Source organism: Pipistrellus hanaki (genome assembly GCF_964339955.1).
Source record: "Pipistrellus hanaki genome assembly, chromosome: 14".
Classification (NCBI taxonomy): domain Eukaryota; kingdom Metazoa; phylum Chordata; class Mammalia; order Chiroptera; family Vespertilionidae; genus Pipistrellus; species Pipistrellus hanaki.
In genome coordinates this window covers 18,064,790-18,091,160 of record NC_140516.1, presented here as the reverse complement: position 1 = coordinate 18,091,160, position 26,371 = coordinate 18,064,790, and the positions used below count along the sequence as shown (strand labels likewise).

At 40.8% G+C, this 26,371-nt stretch overlaps 1 protein-coding gene across 1 annotated transcript; it reads left to right on the top strand.

Moving 5' to 3' along the window:
* The first annotated feature begins 2,887 nt into the window (after positions 1-2,887).
* DDX21 (DExD-box helicase 21) lies at positions 2,888-26,371 on the top strand. The gene is made up of 15 exons (XM_084904258.1): positions 2,888-3,070; positions 5,219-5,803; positions 7,474-7,549; positions 8,406-8,584; positions 10,546-10,663; positions 11,324-11,509; positions 12,775-12,920; positions 13,559-13,708; positions 15,281-15,442; positions 17,275-17,394; positions 18,346-18,419; positions 19,063-19,222; positions 20,225-20,359; positions 22,739-22,783; positions 23,834-26,371. The coding sequence occupies exons 1-15, from the start codon at positions 2,987-2,989 to the stop codon at positions 24,131-24,133; spliced, it is 2,520 nt and encodes an 839-aa protein (XP_084760384.1). The 5' UTR covers positions 2,888-2,986; the 3' UTR covers positions 24,134-26,371.

The following is a 26,371-nucleotide window of genomic DNA, read 5'->3' as shown; positions in this document are numbered from 1 at the left end:
GTTGTAGGAGTGGAGATGGGAGACAATTGACTGGTCCAGGATTAGTTTTGCTCTGTGAGATGAAAGGATGACATGGTGAAGATGTTAAGGACTCAGCAAAAGTGATCGGAGTAATGGCCCATAGAGTCTAGACTGCCTGGGGGTTGATAGGAAGAAGGGTTGGCAATAGAAAGTGTAAAAGGACCAAAGGGCTAAAGATTAATGAGGGATTTTTGAATTCGAGGGGTTGGGAAGACGGGTGCAGGGTGTGCTAGTAGGCCTGTGGTGGTGGTGGGAGGTTATTTCAGTTGGGGTAGTCAAAGAACAGAAAACTCATGTTAAGTGGGTAGTTTTCATGTGTAGTGAAGTTTCCTAGAATGAAGATAAAGCAGGAGTGAGGAGGCGAGAAGTCTAAGCCCAAATATAATGAATAGTGGAAATTGTTATAGGAGGAATATGCTATGATATCTTCAAAGAGATAAGTGTATTTACATGAAAGTGAAGGAATAATAGTTTACAGATGGCTTTGAGGAAAGGGGAAAGGCACTGATGCCTGGCAGGGTACATGGAATGTGAGGGAATGCAGAACAAGTAAGAAAGCTGTAGTGGGTATTATTTTTCAGGAAGAATCGGATTTCAGTTAAGCCCAAAAGCAGAGAAAGACTCAATGGTGGACTAAGAAAGGGGGAAGTTTTGGTTATGGGGAACAGGGCTCCAGATAACTAGGACGGGGCAAAAGTCTCAGTTGGTTCTGATTCAAGTAATTGTGAGCTCTAGATTTATACCCAAGATGATATAGAATCTCTATTCCTTTTTTTTTTTTCTTTCTTTAAAAAAATTTTTTTTTCTTGATTTTTTAGAGAGAGGAAGAGAGAGGGATAGAGAGTTAGAAACATCAATGAGAGAGAAACATCTATCAGCTGCCTCCTGCACACCCCCTTCTGGAGATGTGCCCGCAACCAAGGTACATGCCCCTGACCGGGATCGAACCCAAGACCTTTCAGTCTGCAGGCCGACGTTCTATCCACTGAGCCAAACCGGTTTTGGCAGGATCTCTAACTGCAAGAGTACTAAACTAGTACTTAAGTCAGAATGTGTTGTACATGTACAATGTCCCAGGCACCTTTTGGGGTACAACGGTGAATAAGGAGTGCTGTGTAACTGCCCTCAGGAGCTCAAAATCTAGTGACATAGTTGGACACATAAACTTAGAGCCAGTCTGGCCAGTGTGGCTCAGTGTTTAGTGTCGATCTATGAACCAGGGGGTCATGGTTCGATTTCCAGTCAGGGTTGCAGGCTTGATTCCCAGTAAGTGGTGTTCAGGAAGTAGCCGATCAGTGATTCTCTCATCATTGATGATTCTATCTCCCTCTCTGAAATCAATAAAAATATATTAAAAAAGAAAGATAAGTATATAGATGAATGCCAGCAGGATAAAGATGTATTTAAGGCAGGGGTCCTCAAACTTTTTAAAGTGGGGGCCAGATCACGGTCCCTCAGAGAGCTGGAGGGCCGGACAATATGAACTATTAATTCCTACTATAACACCTTGGCTGCGCTCACTGCCCAAAAAACCTGGAGGGCCGGATCAGACTCCGGGCCGTAGTTTGAAGACCCCTGATTTAAGGCATCCACTTGCTAAAGGCTGGCTTCCTAGTAACAGGGAAAGCGAGGCAGGTCCTAAAAAGATTCAATCAGAGCTTTCCATATCTTCTGGAAGGAACAGGCAGGACAAATTCACCAAATTCTTGGCCTTGGGCTTCATTCAGCCACTTCCCTTACTCTGCTCCTTCCTCATAGAGCCCAGAACGTCAAGGTGCCACTTTTTGGCCATTCAGAGCCTCCAGTTTGGTACCCTGTGCACAGCTTTATGAACTTGAATCAGTTGCCCTGATCTTCAGTTTTTGAATTAGTAAAAAAAAGTTTTATTACTTTCGGCATTAGACATTTGAATAACAAATTCACATTTGTTTATTTTATTTATTTATTTTTTAAAAATACATTTTATTGATTTTTTTTTTTTTACAGAGAGGGAGAGGAGAGAGAGAGAGCTAGAAACATCGATGAGAGAGAGACATCGACCAGCCGCCTCCTGCACACCCCACACCAGGGATGTGCCCGCAACCAAGGTACATGCCCTTGACCAGAATCGAACCCGGGACCTTGCAGTCTGCAGACCTACGCTCTATCCACTGAGCCAAACCGATTTTGGCTATTTTATTGATTTTTTTACAGGGAGGAAGAGAGAGGGATAGAGAGTTAGAAACATCGATGAGAGAGAATCATTGATCAGCTGCCTCTTGCACACCCCCTACTGGGGATGTGTCTGAAACCAAGGTACATGCCCTTGAACGGAATCGAACCTGGGACCTTTCAGTCTGCAGACCGACGCTCTATCCACTGAGCAAAACCGGTTTTGGCCAGTGATTCTCATTGCTGATGTTCCTCTCTCTCCCTCTCCCTCTCTGAAATCAATAAAAATATATTTTAAAAAGTATTTTAAAGCCCTAGCTGGTTTGACTCAGTGGATAGAGCGTCCGCCTGCAGACTGATGCGTCCTGGGTTCGATTCCAGTCAAGGGCACATGACTGGGGTTGTGCAGGAGGCAGAAGATCAATGATTCTCATCGATGTTTCAAAATCTCTCTTTCCCCTATCCCTTCCCCTCTGAAATCAATAAAAATATATTTAAAAAATATATATTAAAAAAAAATACAAAGCCAACCTTTGTGCTCCTTCCAGTTCTAGCCTACAGTAGGCACCTCCGAGTCCAGATGCCGCAATAAACTCAAAGCGCCCAGGCACTGAGCCGCTGGCGCTCCAAACCACCACGTGGGGCCCCGCCTCCCGGCCGCATCTTCACTGCTTCCGGGAACGTGTTCTCCTTCCGGGGGAAACAGCTTCGCCACCGGAAGTGACGACAGCTGGGTGGACCCACGGGCTCGGGCCGTCTCTTCCTCTCCACGCGGTGGACGAGATCGGCCTGCCTGCACCGCTCGTGCCGAAGGATGCCGGGGAAACTCCTCAGTGACGCAGATTTGGAATCGGACGCGGCCATGGGGAAAGTGGAGATGGCGACAAAGAATGAGAAGGTGCCACCGAGCGCGGAGGGACCTGGGGCGGGGAGGGGAGGGGGACGCCGGCTGGGAGCGCGGCGCGGACCCGGCTTGTCAGGGGACCCGCGTGGGTCTCGGCCGAGGGGCGTCTGAGGGGAGCGCGTTCCGGGGGCGGGGGGCGGTGGGCGCGCCGCCGCGCTGCGGGAGTTCTGCCCCCGGGCCGGGCCGGGACCGATCGGAGCTGCGGGGAGGGCCCGGTGTCCCACGTGGTCCCGGAACCTGGGTGCCCCGCACCCGGTGCCCCGCGTTGGAAGGTTAGGCCCCCACGTTTTGTGCTCAAGCTCAGACCTGACTCCCGGCCAGTGCGTGCGCGGAGGGAATTGTAAGTCAAGGCGAGGGAGGGCCTGGCGCTTTAAACCGGCGAGAAGGGAACCCACCTGCACACGTGGGCGGCGTCCGCGGGGCCGCCTTCCTCCTGAGGGAGGTCTGGTTTCCCGGCAAGCAGCCCTTAGAAACTGCAGTCCTGCAGTGCCATGCCTCTGGATGCTTGTTGACCAGATCACCCGCTGGGATGCCTAGTCCTGTCTGTGGTGGTGCTGACTGCGCACCGGATTTCTGAGAGTGGCCGGCAGTTGCCTGCTGCCTCCTGGATGTTACTTTCTTAGATAGTGATTGAATTGTGACCGAGTCTGAGATAAGGTCAGTGGGAATAAAGATTGTCCCAGAACTTGTATTGAATATTGAATACGGTTTAGATATTTTCTTGCTGTTTTTCGGCTTTTTTTTTGGCAGCGTTTACAACAGCAATATTCTGGCCCTGTAGGGAGCCCAGGCATGCCTTCACACTGCACTGTTGCACTGTCACTGCCCCAGTGATCGTGTTCAGCTGAGGGATGCTCAGGTCGGGAGGGACATGACCAAACTCCTTTCTATTCCAAAGGAGACCAACGGGGATGGGAAATCCACTCTGATTTGGTAGAACCAAGGTGACTGACTTTATTCAGAGCTGAAGTCGTGGAGAGGGGGAACAGGCTGTTTTCCAGGAGTCTGAAGGACGGGCATGTTGGAAGGGTTTGAGAGCAGAGGCCACATCTGAAGTTTCAGGGAGGCAGATTCAGCTCTGTACTTCAGGGATTGTCCCGGGGCTCTGACCGAGAGGTTTTAACAGACTGTCTGATTGTGTTCAGTAATACTGAGTAATTAAGTAATATTCAGTAATAGGAAACGCTGGAGAGGGTCAGACACTTCAGGTAGGAGCCATAGTCTGATTTGGTTTTGAGGTTCCACACGTTCCAGACCCTTGTGACTTGTGCTTCACCCCCACATCCTCTTTAAATTGGGTTCATCTTTTTTACACCTGGGGTGATATTGATAGATTGTGAGTTTTTATAGCATTTTGGTTCATGAAGTGTCTCTGTAAATTCATTTGAATTTGTGAGGTAGGCAAGGCAGATGTTATGAGTCCTTGTTTTACCTGTACATGAATTCTAAGAAAGAAGAGTCTATATTCCACCCATGGATATATATGGCCTTATTACTTTTTTTTTTTTTTAACAGAAATCTCTATCACAAGCAGATTTCTTTTTTTAAAAAAAAATATATTTTATTGATATTTTACAGAGAGGAAGGGAGAGAGATAGAGAGCTAGAAACGCCGATGAGAGAGAAATATCGACCAGCTGCCTCTTGCACACCCCCCACCAGGGATGTGCCCGCAACCAATGTACATGCCTTGACCGGAATCGAACCCGGGACCTTTCAGTCCGCAGACAGACGCTCTACCGCTGAGCCAAACTGGTTTCGGCTGGCCTTATTACTTTTATCAGAATTACTTGGTCATTTGCTATAGTTTATTTAGTTTAGAGCCTGTGGGAGCATGAGCCACCCCACATACTTTGTGAAAATTTTATTTTACAACTTGTTTGACCAACATGAATTGAGTAGTTAGTAAGAGGCATTCTCTTCCAAGCGAATGAATTTATTGCTATATTTTTATGTCCATATAGCTAATAGTACTAGAAAGCATACTGTTTGATTTTTGCTTTACTGCAAGGTGGAAGTACAAATGTTGAAAAATGCCCTCAAATTGTTTTCTTCATAATTGTGTAATCTTGGAGTAATCCTGAATTGATATATCAGATGCTTTGTGCAATGTTTGTATTGTCTTTATTGATTTTTTTTTTAGAAAAGTAAAAAAGAGAAGTCAAAATCTAATAAGATTGAAGAGACAGCAGAAGAAAAGGAAGAAGTTATTTCCCCCAAAGCTAAAAAAGTTAAAAAGAAAGCAGAGCCTTCTGAGGTTGACATGAATTCTCCTAAATCCAAAAAGGCGAAAAAGAATGAGGAGCCATCTCAGGATGAAGCTAAACCCAAAAAGGCAAAAAAGAACGAGGAGCCATCTCAGGATGAAGCTAAACCCAAAAAGGCGAAAAAGAATGAGGAGCCATCTCAGGATGAAGCTAAACCCAAAAAGGCAAAAAAGAACGAGGAGCCATCTCCAGGTGATGTGATTTCTCCTAAAATCAAAAGTGCAAAAAAAACGAAGGAGCCCGTGGAAAAGAAAGTTTCCTCTAAAATCAAAAAAGTAAAGAATGAGGAGCCTTCTGAAGAAGAAGTGGATGCTCCTAAGCCCAAGAAGATGAAGAAAAAGGAAATGAATGGAGAAATTGGGGAGAAAAGCCCCAAACTACAGAATGGATTCTCTCATTCTGTACTTGACTCTAACTCCAGTGAAGCAGCCAGTGAAGAAAGTAACAGTGAGTTGGAGCAGGTAAGGTTCAGATATGTATCATTTCAGATAAATTAGTAGGTAATCACTACCTACTTAATAATGGGAGGAAATTTGATTTGTTAGCACTTCATGAGGTCCATTGAGCCCGCATTCAGAATGCCTCCTTGCAAATAAGCAGATCTGTTGAAGTTTGGGGGGAAAATCTCTCCAGACACCCTCAGCTTATTTGCAAATCAGAAATCAACAGGAGGGATGTAGTCATGCAAATAGGCCCTTGATTCTTTAGGGGTTTCACCAAATCCCTAAGTAGGATTGTAAGTCTCTTTAGGCTATTAACTAATTTGAGTTGAGCAGGATGATTAAATAAATCTGCTTGGAAACTAATTCTGATAGCTTTCAGAATCTCAGGAAAGAAAAATTCTAATTTAATAAACAATTTTGTGTTTATAGGTCATGATCAACATTTAAGGATTTTTTTGATTATTAAAAAATAATACATGACCTAGAGCAGTGGTCGGCAAACTCATTAGTCAGTAGAGCCAAATATCAACAGTACAATGATTGAAATTTCTTTTGAGTGCCAAATTTTTTAAACTTCTTTTAACGCCACTTCTTCAAAGTAGACTTGCCCAGGCCGTGGTATTTTGTGTAAGAGCCACACTCAAGGGGCCAAAGGGTTGCATGTGGCTTGCGAGCTGCAGTTTGCCAACCACGGATCTAGAGAATTTAGGAAATATAGAAATTTACTTTTAAAAGTTTCCTTAGAATTTCTGCATTCAGTAATTCAGTGAATATTAAGCACTTTTCGGGTACAGAAATAACATGTTGATTTTGGTATTTCCTTGCTGTACTTTATATATGGAATTATTTTTTAATCAGATTAGGATTTACTATATGCAGTATTGTATCCAGACTTCCACTTTTTTATTTTTTATTTTAAAAATTTTTTTTAATATATTGATTTTTTTCACAGAGAGGAAGAGAGAGGGATAGAGAGTCAGAAACATTGATGAAAGAGAATCATCTGTCAGCTGCCTCTTGCACACTCTCATCTGGGGATGTGCCAGCAACCAAGGTACATGTCCTTGACCGGAATCGAACCCGGGACCCCTCAGTCCCCAGGCCGACATGAGCCAAACCGGTTTCGGCAGACTTTTCCACGTTTATATTAGCGTTTCCCCCACTTGCTAAATATTTAATTTATTTTAATTATTTATTGTTAACTAAAAAGATTTAAATATTCTTAACGGTTACATAATCCATCACTTAAATTTTCAGAAATTCACATGATTATTGGGCATTTAATTTGCCCAATGTGTTGGGCATTCAGATTTTTACTATCAATGCCACTGTTTGGTCCTTATTTTCTGGGATGTATGGGAGATGTTGGTGTGGAAAAGGGCTTAGACCTGTGCAATCTTTTAGTTGTTCAGAATGGCTATGGAATAGTTCTTAGTTGAGACTGATTCTACCTTCAGTAGCCATACATAGTATATGTATGCTATAAATTTGCTACAGAATTTTCTTCTAGGGTTTTATAGATTATTTTATTTTTAGACCTTCATTTACCTATAAGGTTTTGTGTCTTTTGGGTTGATTGAGAAAGGTATGTTAGAATAAGTTATTTGGTTTCTTTCTCAGAAGGTTTCTCAGTATTAACCTGTAGGAGTAAAGTTACTGATTTCTTTCTGTGGCCCTTTACTTGATAGGAAATATCTGTGGAACAAAAAGAAGGCGCTTTCTCTAATTTCCCCATATCTGAAGAAACTATTAAACTTCTCAAAGGTAATATTCTTAGAATATTGTATACATTAGAACATATTATTTGGAAGTACTCCACTGTATTTAAAAAAAAAAAGTATTTTATTGATTTTTTTACAGAGAGGAAGAGAGAGGGATAGAGAGTTAGAAACATCGATGAGAGATGAGAAAGAATAATCGATCAGGTGCCTCTTGCACACCCCCTACTGGGGATGTGCCCCCAATTAAGGTATATGCCCTTGACCGGAATCGAAATTGGGACCTTTAAGTCCGCAGGTCAATGCTCTATCCACTGAGCCAAACCGGTTTCGGCACTCCATTGTATTTGTTGAAAGGAACTAGAAAATGTTCTTATGTGCAGCCATATAATGAAATAGATCTATATAGTGATGGCCTTTGTTGACTTAAAATTTATTCAGATAGTGCTGCTGCAATTAAATAGTTGATACCATGTTAATATATATATTTTTTAATCCTCTTCCATTTTTTGAAGTATCTCTAGGTTAATATACCAGCCTGGCTTAGAATTCATCTTAGCACAGTGTGCCTGTGAATGAGCCAGATGGCTCAGATGCCCAGCTAGGTGTTTTCTGAACCAGGTGCTGCAGTCTGCACTTGGACTGCAAAGCTTCTGATTCTCACCTATACTGACCTGTGGATGACATTTCATGACAAGCAACTTAAACTCTTAAAATAATAATTAGTTACTGTAATTCGGTGCTTTAAAGTATGTTGATATTTTTCAGTCAGGTATTATAGTTTCTTCACCACCAGCATATAACTGAACCTGATGTTGTAGATGTTGAGAAGAATTCCTCCTCCTGTATGGCTGATACTTTAAGAACTGCAATGTCAGATAACATGGTTAATTTGTTTACAGCCCGTGGGGTGACCTTCCTGTTTCCTATACAAGCGAAAACATTTCACCATGTGTATAGTGGAAAAGATCTAATTGCACAGGCGCGGACAGGAACTGGGAAGACTTTCTCCTTTGCCATCCCTTTGATTGAGAAGCTTCTGGGGGCACTGCATGAACGGAAGAGAGGCCGCGCCCCTCAGGTAACTCAGACCAGACCTCAAGGGCTCCAGCAAACACAGCAAACATCTCTTGGGCATTGTTTACAGCCTGCTGTTTTGTATTGGGTTCTTCTTAAAGCCTTTTTTGGGTATTGACTGTCTCTGTCTGCAGGTAAACCTGGATAATTCTTTTAAAGTGTTGGACACAGCCCTGGCTAGGCAGCTCAGTTGATTAGAGCATCATCCCAATACGCCAAGATTGCAGGTCAGATCTCTGGTCAGGTCACATACAAGCAGCAACCAATGAAGGCATATATAAATGAAACAATCCCCAATCCCCCCCACTCCCTTTTCTCCCTGTCTCTTTCTAAAATCAATTAAAAAATCTTTTTATAGTGTTGGCCACAAATCCTATATATTTAATTATTGTAATCCATCCCATGGTTGTGACCACCTGTATTATTTTTAATGTTCACAATATTTCTTTCAAACTATTAGATTGTCCCTAGGGCTTATGGATTTGGTCAAGTGTCTATCATTTTTACTTGAAGTGGAGAAAGCATTTTTATATTTATTTATTTTTTAAAGACATGAGCATTTTTATTTATTGATTGATTTTAGGGATATATATATATATATATATATATATATATATATATATAGACAGAAACATCAATTTGTTGTTCCACTTATTTATGCAATCATTGTTTGATTCTTCTATGTGCCCTGACTGGGATTGAATCCACAACCTTGGCATATCAGGATGATGCTCTAAGCAACTGACCTACCTGGTCAGGGCGAGAAACCCCTTTTAGTGGCGATGCATGAATGGAAGGAGAGACACTCAGAGAGGTGAAGAGGCCAACCTCCTTACTTCACTAAAATGCCTGTGCTATCACATTGGCTAGAGGTTCTTGCACCTGAATTTCTGGCCGCACCTCACTTGTTTTCTGGCCTTTTGTGACCATGCTTCCACCTCATTAATTTATTTGTTTACTGCTGTTAGCAAGTACAGCAGTAAATGAATTATTCTGGCACCTAGAATACCATCTGGCACGTAGTGGGTATTCAGTAAATATGTATCTGTTGTTAGGTTGTTGTTCTTAAGTCATATTTGTGTCAGGTTGTTACCTTACTGGGGGATCTGTAGTGGTTTTGTGCTGTGGGTCCTGCTGGATCCATCCAAGTCAGACTGCTCCAGGGTTCAAAGCCCCTCATGTTGGTTCTGCCTTAGGTTCAGGCCACAGGTTTTGGAGCCTGACTCTTTTATTTATTTTTTTGTTAATCCTTGCCCGAGGATATTTTTATTGATTTTTGGGGAGAGTGGAAGATAGAGGGGAAAGACAAGAGAGAAATATTGATGTGAGAAAAGCATATCGGCTGATTGCCTTCTGCATGAGCCCTGACAAGGGCCTACGCTGGGGAGGACCCTGCAACTACAGTACGTGTCCTTGACCCTTTGGTCCGTAGGCTGATGCTCTGTCCACTGAACTAAACCAGCTGTGGCTGGAGCCTGGTTCTTAATTTAAATCCAGGCTTGGCCTCCTCTTAGCCTTTGGTTTTAGAAGACTCTTGTGTATCATTGTAGGTATTACAATACAATTATATAATTGTAGGTATTATAGGTCAATACCTTGTGAGAATTAAATGAAAATATTGCATATTAAGCATTTAGTCGAGCCTGAGGCACAGTAAAAGCACAAATATTAGCTAATGTTATTAGCAGCGTTACTCCTTGCTCAAGTTGTTCCTTTCCTGGCATGCTGCTCTTTAAGTACCAGCAGCTCCAGGATCATTGCCCAGTGGCTCAGCCTGCTTCGTGCAGCCCTCCTGGAGCACCACACCTTTGGTAACCATTTTTCTTCTGACTGGGGAGATCACAGTTGCTTCTTCTGAGTAGGTTTGTCAGAAACTATATTATTCTTCCACACACACAGCACCTTACAAAGCACAAATGTTTTGAAAATACTTGTTACGAATTAAGTTTAGTTTTTTCTTTCTAGGTACTGGTTCTTACACCCACAAGGGAATTGGCAAATCAAGTAAGCAGAGACTTCAGCGACATCACAAAAAAGTTGTCAGTGGCTTGTTTTTATGGTGGAACTCCCTATGGAGGTCAAAGTAAGTAAATTCAAAAGTGAGGAAAGGAAAATGCCAGTCATTGTTGGATGCCCCTGTTAGACCCAACCTGGTCCAGTCATCTGGTGGTTTCCTTTGTGGTTATTGTTTAAAGTTGGTTAATAACATGGTCCTGCCTGGTGATGTGTCAAATCCTGTGTGTCCTCCTCAGAACTTTTGTATTATTGTCTATGATTATCTAATGGCTGTAAAGGTATCTTACTGAGCCCAAGGACAGAGTCCAGTTGGACCCTTGGAACTAGAAACTCTAAATTGAAGATTATTCCTCCTCACCCCCCTTTCTTATAATAGGTTTTATTGATTTTATTTTTTATTTTTCAGAGAGAGAGGGATAGAGAGATAGAAATATGGACGAGAGAGAAACATCATCGATCGGCTGCCTCCTACACAGCTCCCACAGGGGATGGAGCCCGCAACCTGGGCATGTACCCTGACTGGGAATCGATTCCACCACCCTTCAGTCTAAGGGCGAATGTTCCAGCCACCGAGCAAACCAGCCGGGGCATGTCTTGGCATCTTTATCTTTAGTCCTTTCCACTTGTAGTTGGTAACATTTTTAGAGTAAAAATATTTGTGATTGGTACCGCAGCCTAATAAAAGGACTTAAAAACCAAGCATACCTTATCTTTATATTCTCTATAGTTGAACGTATGCGGAATGGGATTGACATCCTGGTTGGGACGCCAGGTCGAATCAAAGACCACCTACAGAATGGCAAGCTAGAGCTCACCAAGCTTAAGCATGTTGTCCTGGATGAAGTGGACCAGATGCTGGACATGGGGTTTGCTGATCAAGTAGAAGAGATTTTAAGTGTGGCATACAAGAAAGGTAAACCCCAAGTTCAAGGAATTGATAAAAGGGATAAAAGAGTGTGGTGATTAAGTAGTTTTCTAAGAGTTAAATGAAGCTTTAGGAAATTGGAAGATGACTTATTTTATTCAGGAAAACTTGAATTAAAAACAATTCATGATTAACCAGAAATGGGAGACATTTGAGTAAGTAAAGAGGAAGATTTCACATCTACCAGTTTGATGTACTTAACTTTTGGTACATTTCTTCCTGACTTTGTGCTATTGTATATAAGTATGTGTGTGTGCATTACAATAACCTTACTGTGCATATACAGATTTGGCATAATAGTTCATGAAGTGGTTGTGCTGTGATTTAATTCCATCTGTGTGTTTTAATTTTTAGATAATATAAATTATTCTGCTTACAAACATTTTTTGTGTGCAGATAGCTTCTTTTTACACCACAGTGTTTGGAATTAGTTTTTTAGGATAGGTTTCCAGAAGTGAAATTATGGAGTTGAATGGTATGAATGTTCATGCTCCTCAATAGTCTTCATCAAGTTGCTCTCAAAAAGAACTTTATGAGCTTATACTGCCATTTGAAATACATGGAAGTGCACTGAATTGGTATCTTGTGTTTTTTTTAAATCTTTATTGTTGAAAGTATTACATATGTCTCCTTTCCTCTCCCTCCCCTCCTTCCATTGGCATTTTCTAGTCTGCCCCCACATTCCACCCCAGAGTGTTTTTCACTTGGTAGGATTTGTTATAATGGACAGATTTTTCTTGTGGTTCATAAAGGCCAATGGACAGAAAGCAAATAAGTTTCAAGTGCTTTTGCTATTTCAAGGATTCTTTAAAAAAAAAAAAAAATAATATATATATATATATATATATATATATATATATATATATATATATTATTGATTTTAGAGAGGAAGGGAGAGGGAGAGATAGAAACATAAATAAATAATGAGAGAATCATTGATTGGCTCTTTTGCACACCCCCTACTGGGGATGAGCACGCAAACTGGGCATGTGCCCTTAACTGGAATTGAACCTGGGACCTTTCACTTCATAGGCTGACGCTCCTTCCACTGAGCCAAACCAGCTAGGGCTATTTCAGAGATTCTTTACATAAATTATTTAGGCAGTATTTGCCTGTTGGTAACCTGTATCTCATTTTTGTGTCTTAATGCCTGGCATGGCCTAGTGGTTGCTGAATGGAGCCTAGAAGAATTGGGTTAGGTGGAATATATGTAGGCTTGTTTGGGTTATTCATACTAACTTTTTTGCCCTCAGATTCAGAAGACAATCCCCAGACACTGCTTTTTTCTGCAACTTGCCCTCATTGGGTATATAATGTGGCTAAGAAATACATGAAGCCTACATATGAACAGGTGGACCTGATTGGTAAAAGGACTCAGAAAACAGCAATAACTGTGGAGGTAAATGATTCATTTAGTTGCTGGAATTAGTAATAAATTGTGTATCATTTTTCCCTGTCTGATTTTGATAGTTTGAAGACTAGCAAACATTAACTTTTTTTCTAGATAAACACAAATCCATGTGAAAAGCCAAGCTAAAGACTTATATATGGAATCCGTGTTTTCTAAATTCATCTTCTGGTAGCTTGATTTCATAATTTTTTGGAACCTAAATCTGTCTGAATTATCTAAACAAATTACCTCTAGACTTTAAACACTAGAGGGCAGAGGAGAAGTCTAGTGCTTTGTGTTGAAGCTGTTTTCATCTTAGGGTCAGGCACCTACCTGACTACTGATTGCATTTTTAAGTGGATGAAAGGATAAAACATAGAAACGTTTCTCTTGTTATTTGATTTCCTGTAGAAATCTAAATAGTATTTCTTTTCCTACATTTTCATGGTTACGTTAGAAAGTAAAGAAGTCAGATGCTCTTTGGAGAAATGGCAGGAACTCTGCTTTCATGGTTTAGTTTTTTCTCTAAACGGTGGTATAGTCTGCTCTAGGTGGGCTTAATTCTGCTTCCAGGACCTTAGTGGTGAGCAGGTGATTTCAGGTTCCAGGTATCTTTATGAAATTGATCTTTTCCTCTCTCTTTTAAGCATCTGGCTATAAAGTGCCACTGGACTCAAAGAGCAGCAGTGATTGGGGATGTGATCCGAGTGTACAGTGGTTTTCGTGGGCGCACAATCATCTTCTGTGAAACCAAGAAAGAAGCCCAGGAGTTGTCTCAGAATTCGTCCATGAAGCAGGTTGGTCCTTCCTCTTCCTTTCCTTTAGGGTGGAAGCATCTTCTATTTTTTATATTTTTACTAAAGGCCCGATGCATGAAATTCGTGCAAGGGGCTCGGCTCTCACAGCCTCTTGCAGCCTCGGCCAGCCCTCGCAGCCCTGGCTTTGTCCGGATGGTCGGCTGTTTGGTCTAATTAGCCTATTAGCTCTTTATTATATAGAGTTGATTTCAGAGAGGAAGGGAAAGGGAGAGATGGAAATATCAGTGATGAGGAGGGAAACGGGGAACCGGAAGTGAAGGCAGATTGCCTCCTTTGTTGCTGTTGCTGCCACCATACGCGTTCGCCTTGCTCAGGTAAGATTTGGCCTTCAGTACCATCCATTTCCATCTGCGTTTCCCTGCAGCCATCCTGCCATATGGAGTCCTGATACCCCTTCCACAGGCGATGGCCTGGTCGCTGGGGCCTCGTTGGGTCGTTATTTTCATCACTTGCATCCCTTTCGAGAGGGGAGAGCTCCTGGGGGGAGTTAGAGAAGCTAAAAAGGCTCAATCCAAGATGGTGGCCTCGCGCCATTGTGTCCTCTTAGCTCCCAGCTCTTTTGGCGGCCTCATTTACTAAAGGCCCTAGCCACAGGGAGAGGCGCCACTGGGCGGGGCTCTCCTCCCCTCCCCTCGTTTCTGGGTCCTCTAGGCCGGCTTGGGACTCGGAGGAGCCCTCTTCTGGGCCTAGTTGGACTTCATACCTCGACTGGCCCACGTTTATTGGGAGCGCTTTGCAAGTGCTTTGGGGAGATGTGTGTTTTCAGAGAGGCTCACCTGCAGGCCGAGGCCGCCCTCTGCCTCTGATGATTGTGTGCTGGAGAGGTGGATATGCATCCGGCGGAGCCACCCCCTCCATTGGCTAATTCCACGTAGTTCTAAGCCGCAGGTGGGGTTGCTGAGTGGGAGGCTGGTGGGCTGTGGGGGTAAGCTGCAGCCACATGATGTTCTCATGTTGAGAGGTGAGCGCTCTGTGCAGTGATGACGTTCATCTATCACCCTGGACTGATGGCTGCTAAAAAGAAAAAAAAGAAGAAATATCAGTGATGAGAGAGAATCATTGATTGGCTGCCTCCTGCACAACCCATACTGGGGATTGAGGCCACAACCTGGGCATATGCCCTGACCAGGAATCTAACTGTGACCTCCTAGTTCACAGGTCAGTGTTCAACCACTGAGCTATACCTACTAGGCAGACAAATCATCTTTTAGTTAATAGAGTATACATGTTAGAGCTCACTAATCTGCCAGCCTCATCTCAGAGATTAGGAAAAGGTGGTTTAAACCCAAGGTTACACCAGCTAATAGATGGATCACTCTTACCAGGTGTTCTGTATCTTGTAAGTATAGGAGGGTGCATTTGATTTAATGACCAAAGATTGGAAATAGTTTTGAATCTTATCCATGTAAGGCACATATTTTCTTTCCACTTTGTATTATTTTCAGTAGAAGTAGCACCAAAATATGAATCTCTTTGACAGGCTCCATTGGTGATATAAAATTACCTGTATTGTTGGATCTGGATCCTCATGCTAGCTTATTTCTTTGGCAGGACGCCCAGTCCTTACATGGAGACATCCCACAGAAGCAGAGGGAAATCACCCTGAAAGGTTTTAGAAATGGTGATTTTGGGGTTATGGTTGCAACCAACGTTGCTGCACGTGGATTAGACATCCCTGAGGTTGACCTGGTCATACAAAGTTCTCCACCAAAGGTAAGTGTTCATATTTTTATTTTGTTGTTTCTTTTGGGTACTAAAAATGGAAGTTGTATTGTTTACTTTCACTTGATTAATAATAGCCGTTTCTTGAGTGCTAGGGGTGATTTTAATTTATTATGAGGCTCTCCCCTCAGAACTGACAGTTGAGTGCAAGTGTGGTCACTGGCCAGAGGTAGGAAACACAATTTCTGGTTAGAGGGTCGGTCCTGGAAGGCTCCCTGGAGGTAGTGCAGTTGTGAACTGGACTTTTGAACATGGGTAGGACTTGGATGGGGCAGGGGTTGGATGGATAAATTCAGGAGCTAGAATATAGAGAAGGGGGAAGAAGCTTGCAGCTTTCATGGTTAAAATGCTGGGGTTTGGGGGAGATTAGAACCTCTTAGGGAGGGCCCTGAAGCATAATTTACATGGTGTGGACAGTACTTGACATTAATAAAAGACGGTCTGAAGGAGCCTGTTACTATCATATCACTTCACCTCCCCTCAAACTGGCAAATCAGGATTAAAGGATGGAAAAAATACCTGATTACTGTGATCACAAGTCATCAATTCTTATTGTGTGGCATAGATATTGTTTAAATGAGCTTGCAGACCTGTGCTGTCCAATATGATAGCCACAGCCAGTGGGTTGTTGAATACACTTGAAATGCACCTACTCTGACGTGTGCTATAAGTGTAAAACACAGGTTGGAATGTTTTTTATTTTAAACTCTATTATATGCACTGGATTTTGAAGACAGGAGAAAAGAATTGCAAAATATCTCTCATTTTGATAACTTGTTTTAAATAGGTAACATATTGAAGTGATAAAACTTTTGGGTATATCGAGTTAAAATAATAAAATTAAATTTAACCTTTTAATTTTACTTTTTAGTGTGGTTACTAGAAAATTACGGATTGAAATTACATAGGGCTCTGTTGGACAGCACTATTCAGTTGGTGCTTTGTGCAGACTTGTCCCTGGGACAAGGATCATTGTTATAGAGGTTTTGCAAAATTGTCACAGTACTTTAATATTTTAAAATTGATTTTGGATGAAGAGGAGAGAGAAACATTGGATTGGCTGTTCTACCTATTCATGGTTGTTTCATATGACACGCATTTTTAATTGATTTTCAGAGAGAGAAACATTGATCAGCTGCCTCCTGCGTGCTTTCGACGGGGGTCTGCCTATAACCCGCGCATGTGCCCCGATGGAATTGAACCAGCAACCTCTTGATTCGTGGTTTGGAGCTCAGTAACGGCCACACAGGCCGGGTGGCTTTTGGTTGCTTTTTATATGTTCCCTGACTGGGGATTGCACCCACAATCTTGGCATGTTGGGGTTCTGCTTAATCAACTGAGCTGCCTGGCCAGGGCTTTAAATTATTTTTTTTAAATTGGCTTTATTGGAATGACATTGGTTAGTAAAATTTCATAGGTTTCAGGGGTACAATTCTAAAATACATCATCTGTATATTGTATTATATGTTCATCCCCCAAGTCAGGCCTCCTTCCATCACCAATTATCTCTTTCCCTCTCCTACCCCTTTCCCTCTGGTTCTATTGTCTATGAGGGTTTGTTTTGTTTGTTTTTCCTTAATCCTGTCACCTTTTTCATCCAGTCCCCCTCCACCCTTCCCTGTGACAGCTGTCAGTCTGTTCTCTGTATTTAAGAGTCTGTTTCTGTTTTGTTAGCTTATTTTGATAATACTTGAATATAAATTGAAATGCTAAGGAACCTCTTCCCTCATCCCCCCAGCATATTTATCTCCACTCTTGCCTCTGTGTAGACTGCTCAGGTCCTTGTCTCTTTCTTGTGTCACTCACGTATTTTACTTCAATAGGATGTGGAGTCCTACATTCATCGTTCTGGGCGAACAGGGAGAGCTGGAAGGACTGGGGTGTGCATCTGCTTTTATCAGCACAAGGAAGAGTATCAGCTGGCGCAAGTGGAGCAAAAAGCGGTAAAACTACGTTCTTAGCCTTCTTCAACAAATGTTGAGTTCTAAAGTCGGCCTTCGGTTTCTTTACTCAGCTTTTATTTTAACTTGAAATTAGTTGTATTTCCAGTGTGTGGGCATGACTCAAAGTTTGTTAGATACATATTTTACTCATTGTCCTACAATATAAGGCCCATTTTGAAATAACTGCATTTGAAATCAGTGGTTTTGTTTTCACATTTAACAAATTATAATGGGTGTTTTATGTCAGAAAGGCAGTTTTCAGACAATGAGAACACATCAGAAATATTTAAGGATAGATTAGTGCTTCTGTACAGAAATTGGTACTTCCTCCTCCAGGCTGGACTGCTCTTAATTTCTCACAAAGAAAATAGGGGTGGTGGGGCAGGGGAGACTGACAGTGCCGAAAGCAGGCAAACGCTGACAGTGATAAGCATGTACCCCTGATAGAGTGATGAGGCAGCTTTCATCTCTGGTCTTCTTTCCCAAAAAAACTTGGACCCCCGTCTAAGCATTTGAAAAATATCAGATAGCCAAATTGAGGACAGTCTGCAAAATATTCCTTAAAACTGTCCAAGTCATGAACAACAAGTAAACAAATTGCCATGGATGAGAGGAGACTAAGAAGACATGACAATTCGATGTGATGTAGTTTCCTGGGTTGGATATTGGAACAGGGAAAGAATATTAACAGAAAAACTAGTGAAATTCTAGTGAACTCTGGAGTTAATAGTAAAGCAGCAGTTGAGTTTCTTAGTTGAGATAAATGTACCACAGTAATAACAAAAGAAAACTTGGTGCATGATGTATAGGAACTCTTTGTAAATCTAAAACCATTCTCGAAAAGTTTTTCTTATAAATGTGCAATAATATGTTTGGTAAATATAAAAGATTAGAGGATTACTAATCTTAGAGGCCATGTTGTCTATTAAACTATAGTTCATTTTCTTGTAGGGAATTAAATTTAAACGAATAGGTGTTCCTTCTGCCACAGAGATCATAAAAGCTTCCAGCAAAGATGCCATCAGGTATGTTCCCTGCCACGGCTTTATAATTGCGAGTTTGGGTGGGATTTGAAAGTGTTCCATTGAAACTTCCCCGTTTCATTTCACTAAAATTGGTGTTCGTTCTTCTGAGTCCTGCTCTCAGTTAATGACACAGATCAGCACAGCAATTCTCAGACATTTTGATCTCATGACCCCCTTACATTTATTTATTTTTAATATATTTTATTGATTTTTCACAGAGAGGAAGAGAGAGGGATAGAGAGTTAGAAACATCAGTGAGAGAGAATCATCGATCAGCTGCCTTCTGCACACCCTCTACTGGGGATGTGCCCGCAACCAAGGTACATGCCCTTGACCGGAATCAAACCCGGGACCCCACAGTCCACAGGCTGACGCTCTATCCACTGAGCCAAACTGGTTTCGGCGACCCCTTTACATTCTTAATAAATGTTGGGGATACCGACATTTGGGTTAGAATATAAATAAAAGAAAGTTACTTGAGATGTTGTTGTCTTGAAAATGAAATCTGTTAGGCACAGGGTGGAGGGTGTCAATAGGGAAAGGAGACATTTGTAATACTTTTGACAATAAAGATACATTAAGAAAATGAAATCTGTCCACTTCTATCCTTCTCCTAACGAATATGTTCTCAATCAAACGATAGGTTTTTGGATTCTGTGCCTCCCACTGCCATCAGTCACTTTAAGCAGTCAGCAGAGAAGCTGATCGAGGAGAAGGGCGCCGTGGAAGCCCTGGCGGCAGCGCTGGCCCACATTTCAGGCGCCACATCTGTAGACCAGCGCTCCTTGATCAACTCGGAGGCGGTAAGCGACCCGTCAGAGAGCTGATGCTCTATAATTGGGAGTTTGAGCGGATTTGAAAGTGTTTCATTGAAATTTCCCAGTTGTTTCATTGCTTCTCGGCCTTTTGGCTAAGATCAAGTGTAAACTTTCCAATTGTTTCAACTTCTTATTTATTTTATTTTTCAATTACAGTTAACATTCAATTTATTTTGTATTAGTTTCAGATGTACAGCATAGCAATTAGACAATCAACATACTTCACAAAGTATTCCCCCTAGTAATTCAAGTACCCATCTGGCATCATACATAGTTTTTTCAACGTTGGTGACTACCCCAGTTGTTTTACCTTTTACTTGAAGGCAGTTGTATATAAACAAATCCATCGAGACATAGAAGTAGAACACTGGTGGCCAGTGTCCCTGAAAAAGGAGGAAATGGCAGTGACTGCTCACGGGCATAGGGATTCTTTTTAGGGTGATGAAATGTTCCTGAATTTTAGATAGTGTTGATGTTCGCAAACTTTGTGAACTTACTAAAAACCCCTGAGTGGCACACTTTAAAATAGTGAGTTTGTAGTTATATGAATTATATCTCAAAATTTTAAATTCCTAAAATATGATACACATATAAATGTACATAATACATTTGTCCAGCATACCTTGAAACTTTTGAAGGTATGCTTTTTGGCTTCTTTTTTTTAAATTTTTGAGGTAAATATAGGTTCACGGGTTGTTGTAAGAGATAATATAGTGAGATCCCTGTACACTATGCCCAGTTTCTCCCAGTGTTAACAGTTTGCAAAACTATAATACCACAACAGAGTTATTGATTTTGGCACAATCCACCAATCTGTTCAGAGTTTCTCAGTTTTACTTGTACTTATTTGTATGATTGGTGGGGAGTAGAGGGCAGTATACCCTTTTAGGGAGAACTTTTCCAGAAATATTTTAGAAACATGAGGGCAGGCGTTTATCAGTTAGGTTTGTTTTTAAGACTATAATTTTGTTCCCCTTTCCTCCATAGGGCTTTGTGACCATGATCTTGAAGTGCTCAATTGAAATGCCAAACATTAGTTATGCTTGGAAAGAACTTAAAGAGCAACTGGGTGAGGATATTGATTCCAAAGTGAAGGGAATGGTCTTTCTCAAAGGAAAGGAGGTAAGGAAGGCTGGGCCTCTGTAGTGACTTGCTTCGGTTCAGTGGCTTTATGCGGCAGTAAAGCACTGGATGGGGTTTCTCCCTGTTCTCGGGGATGCTGCGTATTTTCACTCTAGTTTCCTCTGGGCAGTGCCATCCATGACCCTCAGTTCCACTGAGTCACGGACAACTACACCAACTGTATCTATCGTGAACCACCTGCCGCCAGTGCTGGACTTGAAGACCCAGCTGCTTCCCTGACAGCTCCACTCAGATGGAGTTTATTATTAAGCAACTTAAAATATTTAAAATTGAATTCTATAATTCACATTCAGAATTTAAAATCTTGCCCTCCAAAATTGGTGTTCTTTCTTCTGAGTCCTGCTCTCAGTTAATGAATGACACAGATCAGCACAGCAGTTCTCAAACATTTTAGTTTCATGATCCCTTTACATTCTTAATAAATGTTGGGGACACCAAAAAGCTTTTGTTCATATAGGTTAGATCTAGTGCTATTTTCCATATTAAAAATTAAAACTGGGACTCTAAAACAAGAATACCATGTTTAGTTAGTCATCAGAGCAACATCATCACATGTCGTGTGGGGTCTGGGAAACTCTACTGTACCCTTGTGAATGAATGAGGTGAAAAGGGCAGATAACATTTCAGTATTCTTAAAAGATAATTTTGACTTTGTGGAACCCCCTAAAGATCTCAGGTTTCCAGAGGTACATGGACTATACTTGGCCTGCTAAACCAAATGAGGTTTATTTTCAAATCATTTCATGTCTGACCATGTTGGTTACCTCTAACTTCACATAATGTGTGGGATAAAGTCCCAACTTTCCCCTAGAGGATAAGATCCTTTATGAGCTGGCTCCTCCCCCTCAACCCCCCCTTACTAACGTCATCTCTGCCTCCTCACCACCAGCCCCTCTACTCCAATGCTAAGAACACCTTGTTTTTTCTCATCCTACACGCATGCTGAACCCACTGTGTATGGTATTTCTTCCTTCATGCTGTTCTTTGTGACTTGGCTTAGCTCTTAGGTCTCTCTGTGAAGCTTTCCCTGGCCATACAGCAGAGTTGGGGGCATCTGTATTTGTCCTACAGAGTTCTAAGGGCTTACCTTTATTCAGGTAAATTTTACTTGCTGTGCTTGCTGGCTGAGAGCCTCGAGAACAGTATAACCTACTCAAGGGCAAAGACTGTTTTCTAGTTCTCTCTATACCCAGTAAGAGCCTGTCATTGAATACTTAGTAAGCATGTAAATGAACATTCCCCAAAATGGCAAAATCCATCAGTACCTGATGCTACCTGTGTTTATAAGTGGGTAAATTGTTGAGTAAAAGGGCTGTTCCTCATAAAATGTTGGAATTACAACCAACCAGTGGGGAGGGATGCCTGTGTCAGTTGCAGTAGTTTGAATATAGTATAAAAAATGGGTACCAAGACACAGGACTTAATTGGAGGTAATGTCTACTTATTATTAAATATAGTGTCCTGTTTTTAATTTTTTAGAAAACTTCATAGGAGACTGAATTATAAACAACTAGATTAACCATAGGTCACTTATTTTTCTGCTTTTAGTTAGGCCCTTTTGAATAGTTGACACTCTTTCTGATGAAAGGCAGTGTATTTCAGTGGTTTTAGACCAGAGGTTTGGAGCCACACTACCAGAGTCGTCAAACCTACTCTGTTTACCAGCTGTGGGGCCCTAGACCAGTCAGTTATCCTATCCAGTATTCTGTTTCCTCAGCTGTAAATGTGGCTAATAGTTACTTGAGGATGAGCACAGTGCAGTAGCCAAGAATGATCTCTATTCAGTTCTAAATAGTTTTTGAATCTTTGTGGGGGTGTGTGTGTGTATTCCTAGCTTTTTGCTATTGTGCTTTGGGAGATAGTGTATTGGTGTTGGTCTAAAGTTTACCTAAAACTAATACTTTTTTTTGACTCAATAATGACAAATTTATTACTTTTCATGGCTTCATTTCTGTGGACACTTACAAGAAAAAAGTCTAGTACACTCCAAACTCTATGCACTTAAAATTTTTTTCATGCATTTAAAATTTCTTAGGTACATAATATTTATCCCTTCTACAGTTTTCCTCTCCATTATTATCTCAGTAACAAGAAATATGAAAAGTTACAAAGAGATAATTCAAATGAAAATAAAGACACAAGCATTTGAGAACATTATTGATGCCAAGAAAAGAGGCCATTTATAAACAGCATTTGCTGGTTATACAATTTTTAAATACCTTAATGCGAAATGTGGTATTCCTTTTTTTAAAATATATTTTTTAATAAAACAATACCTGGTCATTTGGTATATTACTTAATGTACATGTTATAATTCAGGTCAAAGGTTGGATTAACTGCATTTGTTTTGATTTCCAGGGTGTTTGCTTTGATGTCCGTACTGAAGCAGTCACAGAAATACAGGTATTCTTTTTCTTGGATTTTGAAGATAGTATACCTTAATTGTAGAATGTTTGTTATTGAAAATACAGAATAATGGAAAGGAAACAACAGCTCTAGGCCCTTCACTAAAAGATAATTAAGAATTTTAGGATTTTTCTTTCCTAACATTTTATTTTTATACATTTTCTTGGTCAGCTTGCCTGTTTTCGTTTCTACAGAGTATATCCAGACTCCTCCCCTCCCCCTATATATGTTATACGAGGTTTACATAAACATTTAAAAATATATATATTTTATTGACTTTTTACAGAGAAGAAGGGAGAGGAAATATAGTTAGAAACATCGATGAGAGAGAAACATCGATCAGCTGCCTCCTGCACACCCCCTACTGGGCATGTGCCCTTGATCAGAATCGAACCTGGGACCCTTGAGTCCGCAGGCCGACTCTCTGTACACTGAGCCACACCGGTTAGGGCTACATAAACATTTTTAATTGCTATATCTTTCTTTATTCACTACTGCTGTGAGAAACATGTTTGTTTAAGATATATTTATATTTTACTGCCTGACAGCTTGGATACCTATAGTAATTGAATTGAATTGAATACATTATACTGTGACGGTGTTATACTAGGAGGCTACTTCTCTCTTTAAAAAAAAATTTTTTTTTAATTGATTTCAGAGAGAAAGGAGAGGGAGAGAAAGATAGAAATATCAATGTTTGAATCATTGATCAGCTGCCTCCTGCATGCCCCCTACTGGGAATCAAGCCCGCAATCTGGGCATGTGCCTTGACCGGGTATCGAACCATTACCTCCTGGTTCTTAGGTTGATGCTCAACCACTGAGCCTTGCTGGCCAGGATATGAGGGCACTTTTTATACTGAAAGTTATTTTTCCACCCTCAGTGACTCTGGCCTTTGGGCCATGAAGGTTAGTATTTTTGACCAGTGACCTTTTAAATACGTAGGTTATCAGTCTAATTTTTCTCTTTGAGAAAGGGCAAAAAATGTCTTTTTAAACCAAATTCAGTAAAAATAAAAGAGGAATAAACAAAAGCATCTCTCAACAGGAAAAATGGCATGATTCCCGGCGCTGGCAACTCTCTGTGGCCACGGAGCAACCGGAGCTGGAAGGACCGCGGGAAGGATTCGGGAGCTTCCGGGGGCAGCGGGAAGGCAACCGAGGCTTCAGGGGACAGCGGGATGGAAGCAGGAACTTCAGGGGACAGCGGGACGGAAGCAGGAACTTCAGAGGACAGCGGGACGGAAGCAGAAACTTCAGAGGACAGCGATCAGGAGGCGGCAACAGAAATAACAGATTCCAAAACAAAGGCCAGAAACGGAGTTTTAATAAAGCATTCGGTCAGTAATTGAAGTAGACTATTTATATGGCAAAACAGAACTATGTTTGGCAACATGGAACTGAACTTTATTTTTTCCATACAAAGTTAAAAGTACATTGTGTTTCCTTCCTGACCACTTACTTGCCCTGGCCCATCTCTTCCAGAGAGATAAGCTTCATTTAAATCACTTCATCTGATGATTGCTATTTATAACTTTATTGCCACTTCTGTATCAGGTTTTCCTTTTGAAAAGGTATATGAATTCATTGCATTTTTATTCTAATGCATTTTTTATATAAGATAAAGTCAAGTGTGTATCTGCCTATACTTTTAAGTTGACCAGTCTTTATACTTAAAAGTATCTCTGAATAGTGTTCTTCCCTAAGTACCTATGCAGAATGCAACATCTGAGAAGCACTTAGTTCTGTAATTAGCACTCCTCAGCCGCCTCCTAACGATTCCTCATGTGATTCTATAACATGTCCTCTGAGAATTAATACTGAGCGATGTTTTGAAGCAAAATTTCAAACTGAGCTTGGATGTAATAAAGTTTATGCCAGCCTATGCTATAGATTTGGAGGATAGTGATACATATGATAGACAATATGTCAATTAGCATCATTTTATGCATTTTGATACATTTTTAGCTTCTCAATATAGGGTGATTTGTGCTTCATTGAATTCTTCATAGATTTTATATATCTCTATATATAACAAAATGTTTTTAATAGAGAGCAAATGTCTCTAAGGAATTCTAAATGTATGAGATGGCTCCATAGCTTCATAAGTAAGGAGGCCGGGTAAATGGGGCTTGATGATAATTTATTATACTTCCTATTTACCAAGAAGGAGTTAAGGGAATAGGGGGCAGAGATTGGCATTGCTGAAAAATCAAAACCAAACCAAACCACTGAAAATATTTTTCATATGCAAGAAGGAAACATCTGTTAAGAGCAAAGAGAAGAGCAAGTTAAGATAAAGTATCTTTAATTGGTAGAAACTTAATGGGTCATTAATGTTTCTGGTGGTTGTTTTATGGGCAAACTGGAATTTTTAGTTTCTCAAAAAAGCCTATTCCTATAGCCACAGTATAGGAATCTTTATTAAACTGCTACTCCATTGGGAGGTTTTAGAGACAAAGTATGTGATTATTTTAAGTTGTTGCTTTGAGGGCTTTGGAGAACTTGATTTAGCCTCTGGCCAGATAGCTAACTGAGTTCTCAAATATTACTTCTCTGAAAAACCTGCGTGGTCTAGGAGCTTAAGATTGGCATTGTCTTCTTGCCTTAATTCCTAGAATTTCTGTACTGGGAATCTCAGGGAATAAACTATGATGGGAGAAGTTAAACTGCATGGCCTATGTTGTTTTCATTTAATTATTTTGAATAACTAAAATCTTTCTAGGACCTGGTTTTTCTCACTTAGTGTCTTTTATCTACCGGCCTTTTACTTGATCACCTTGCAATAAAGGGCTCAGTTAGCCGCTCAACCCTCATTCTCAAGGCTGTGTCCTTTTTCTGTTTGGGCTTCAGTTCCATCTTTGGATCCTGACCGGATGTTTCTCAGTTCTCAGAAATGCTCTTGGCTTTTATTTCTTTTTCTTTTTTTTTTTTTTTTGGCTTTTATTTCTTGATCCACTTGTCAATGTTGCCACTTTTCCTCCTGTTCCTCATGGCTACCTGTCAAGCCACAGGAATTTAGGGGAAGGTGTTTGATGACAGAGGACTCATGTGCCTTGTGGATTATAATTAATAAGAAATAAAACATTTCACAGTTTAGATAGAAATGGGTACTTTATCAAGCAGATTAAAAGGACATGGTACTTGTCCTTTATTAAAACCTCGATGGGAATTAGCCTAAAGAAAAATAATCAAACCTGAATCAATAAGGGGAACATTATTGGATATTTCACTTTACACAACTTAATTTTAAGGAAAGCATGGCTATGGCTATTTCAGTAAATGAAGCTAAAGTCTCTTCTGGATCCTAGAACTCAGACTATATTTATAAATGTATACTAGTGATTCAGCTACTGCTCTGTTGAAATGGGCTTTTGCGCTAGCCTGGGGAATGTTACCACTTTTACTATTTTCTACAGAGAAAATATTTTCCAATTTATGAACTTAACAAACTTTTAAAATCCAGCCCATTTTTACATTTCTATGCAGTGGTTTCTTTACAATTGTACATAAGATGTTTTTACTATAAAGTTGCGTTAATGTATAAAATATTGCTTTATGCCATAATAAAGGTATTAGCACTGTT

Coding starts and splice junctions, on each gene's coding strand:
- DDX21 (XM_084904258.1), top strand. CDS start 2,987: ATGCCGGGGAAACTCCTCAGTGACGCAGATTTGGAATCGGACGCGGCC. Junction 8,585..10,545: donor AGAGAGGCCGCGCCCCTCAG/GTAACTCAGACC, acceptor TTTTCTTTCTAG/GTACTGGTTCTTACACCCAC. Junction 17,395..18,345: donor CGCAAGTGGAGCAAAAAGCG/GTAAAACTACGT, acceptor ATTTTCTTGTAG/GGAATTAAATTTAAACGAAT.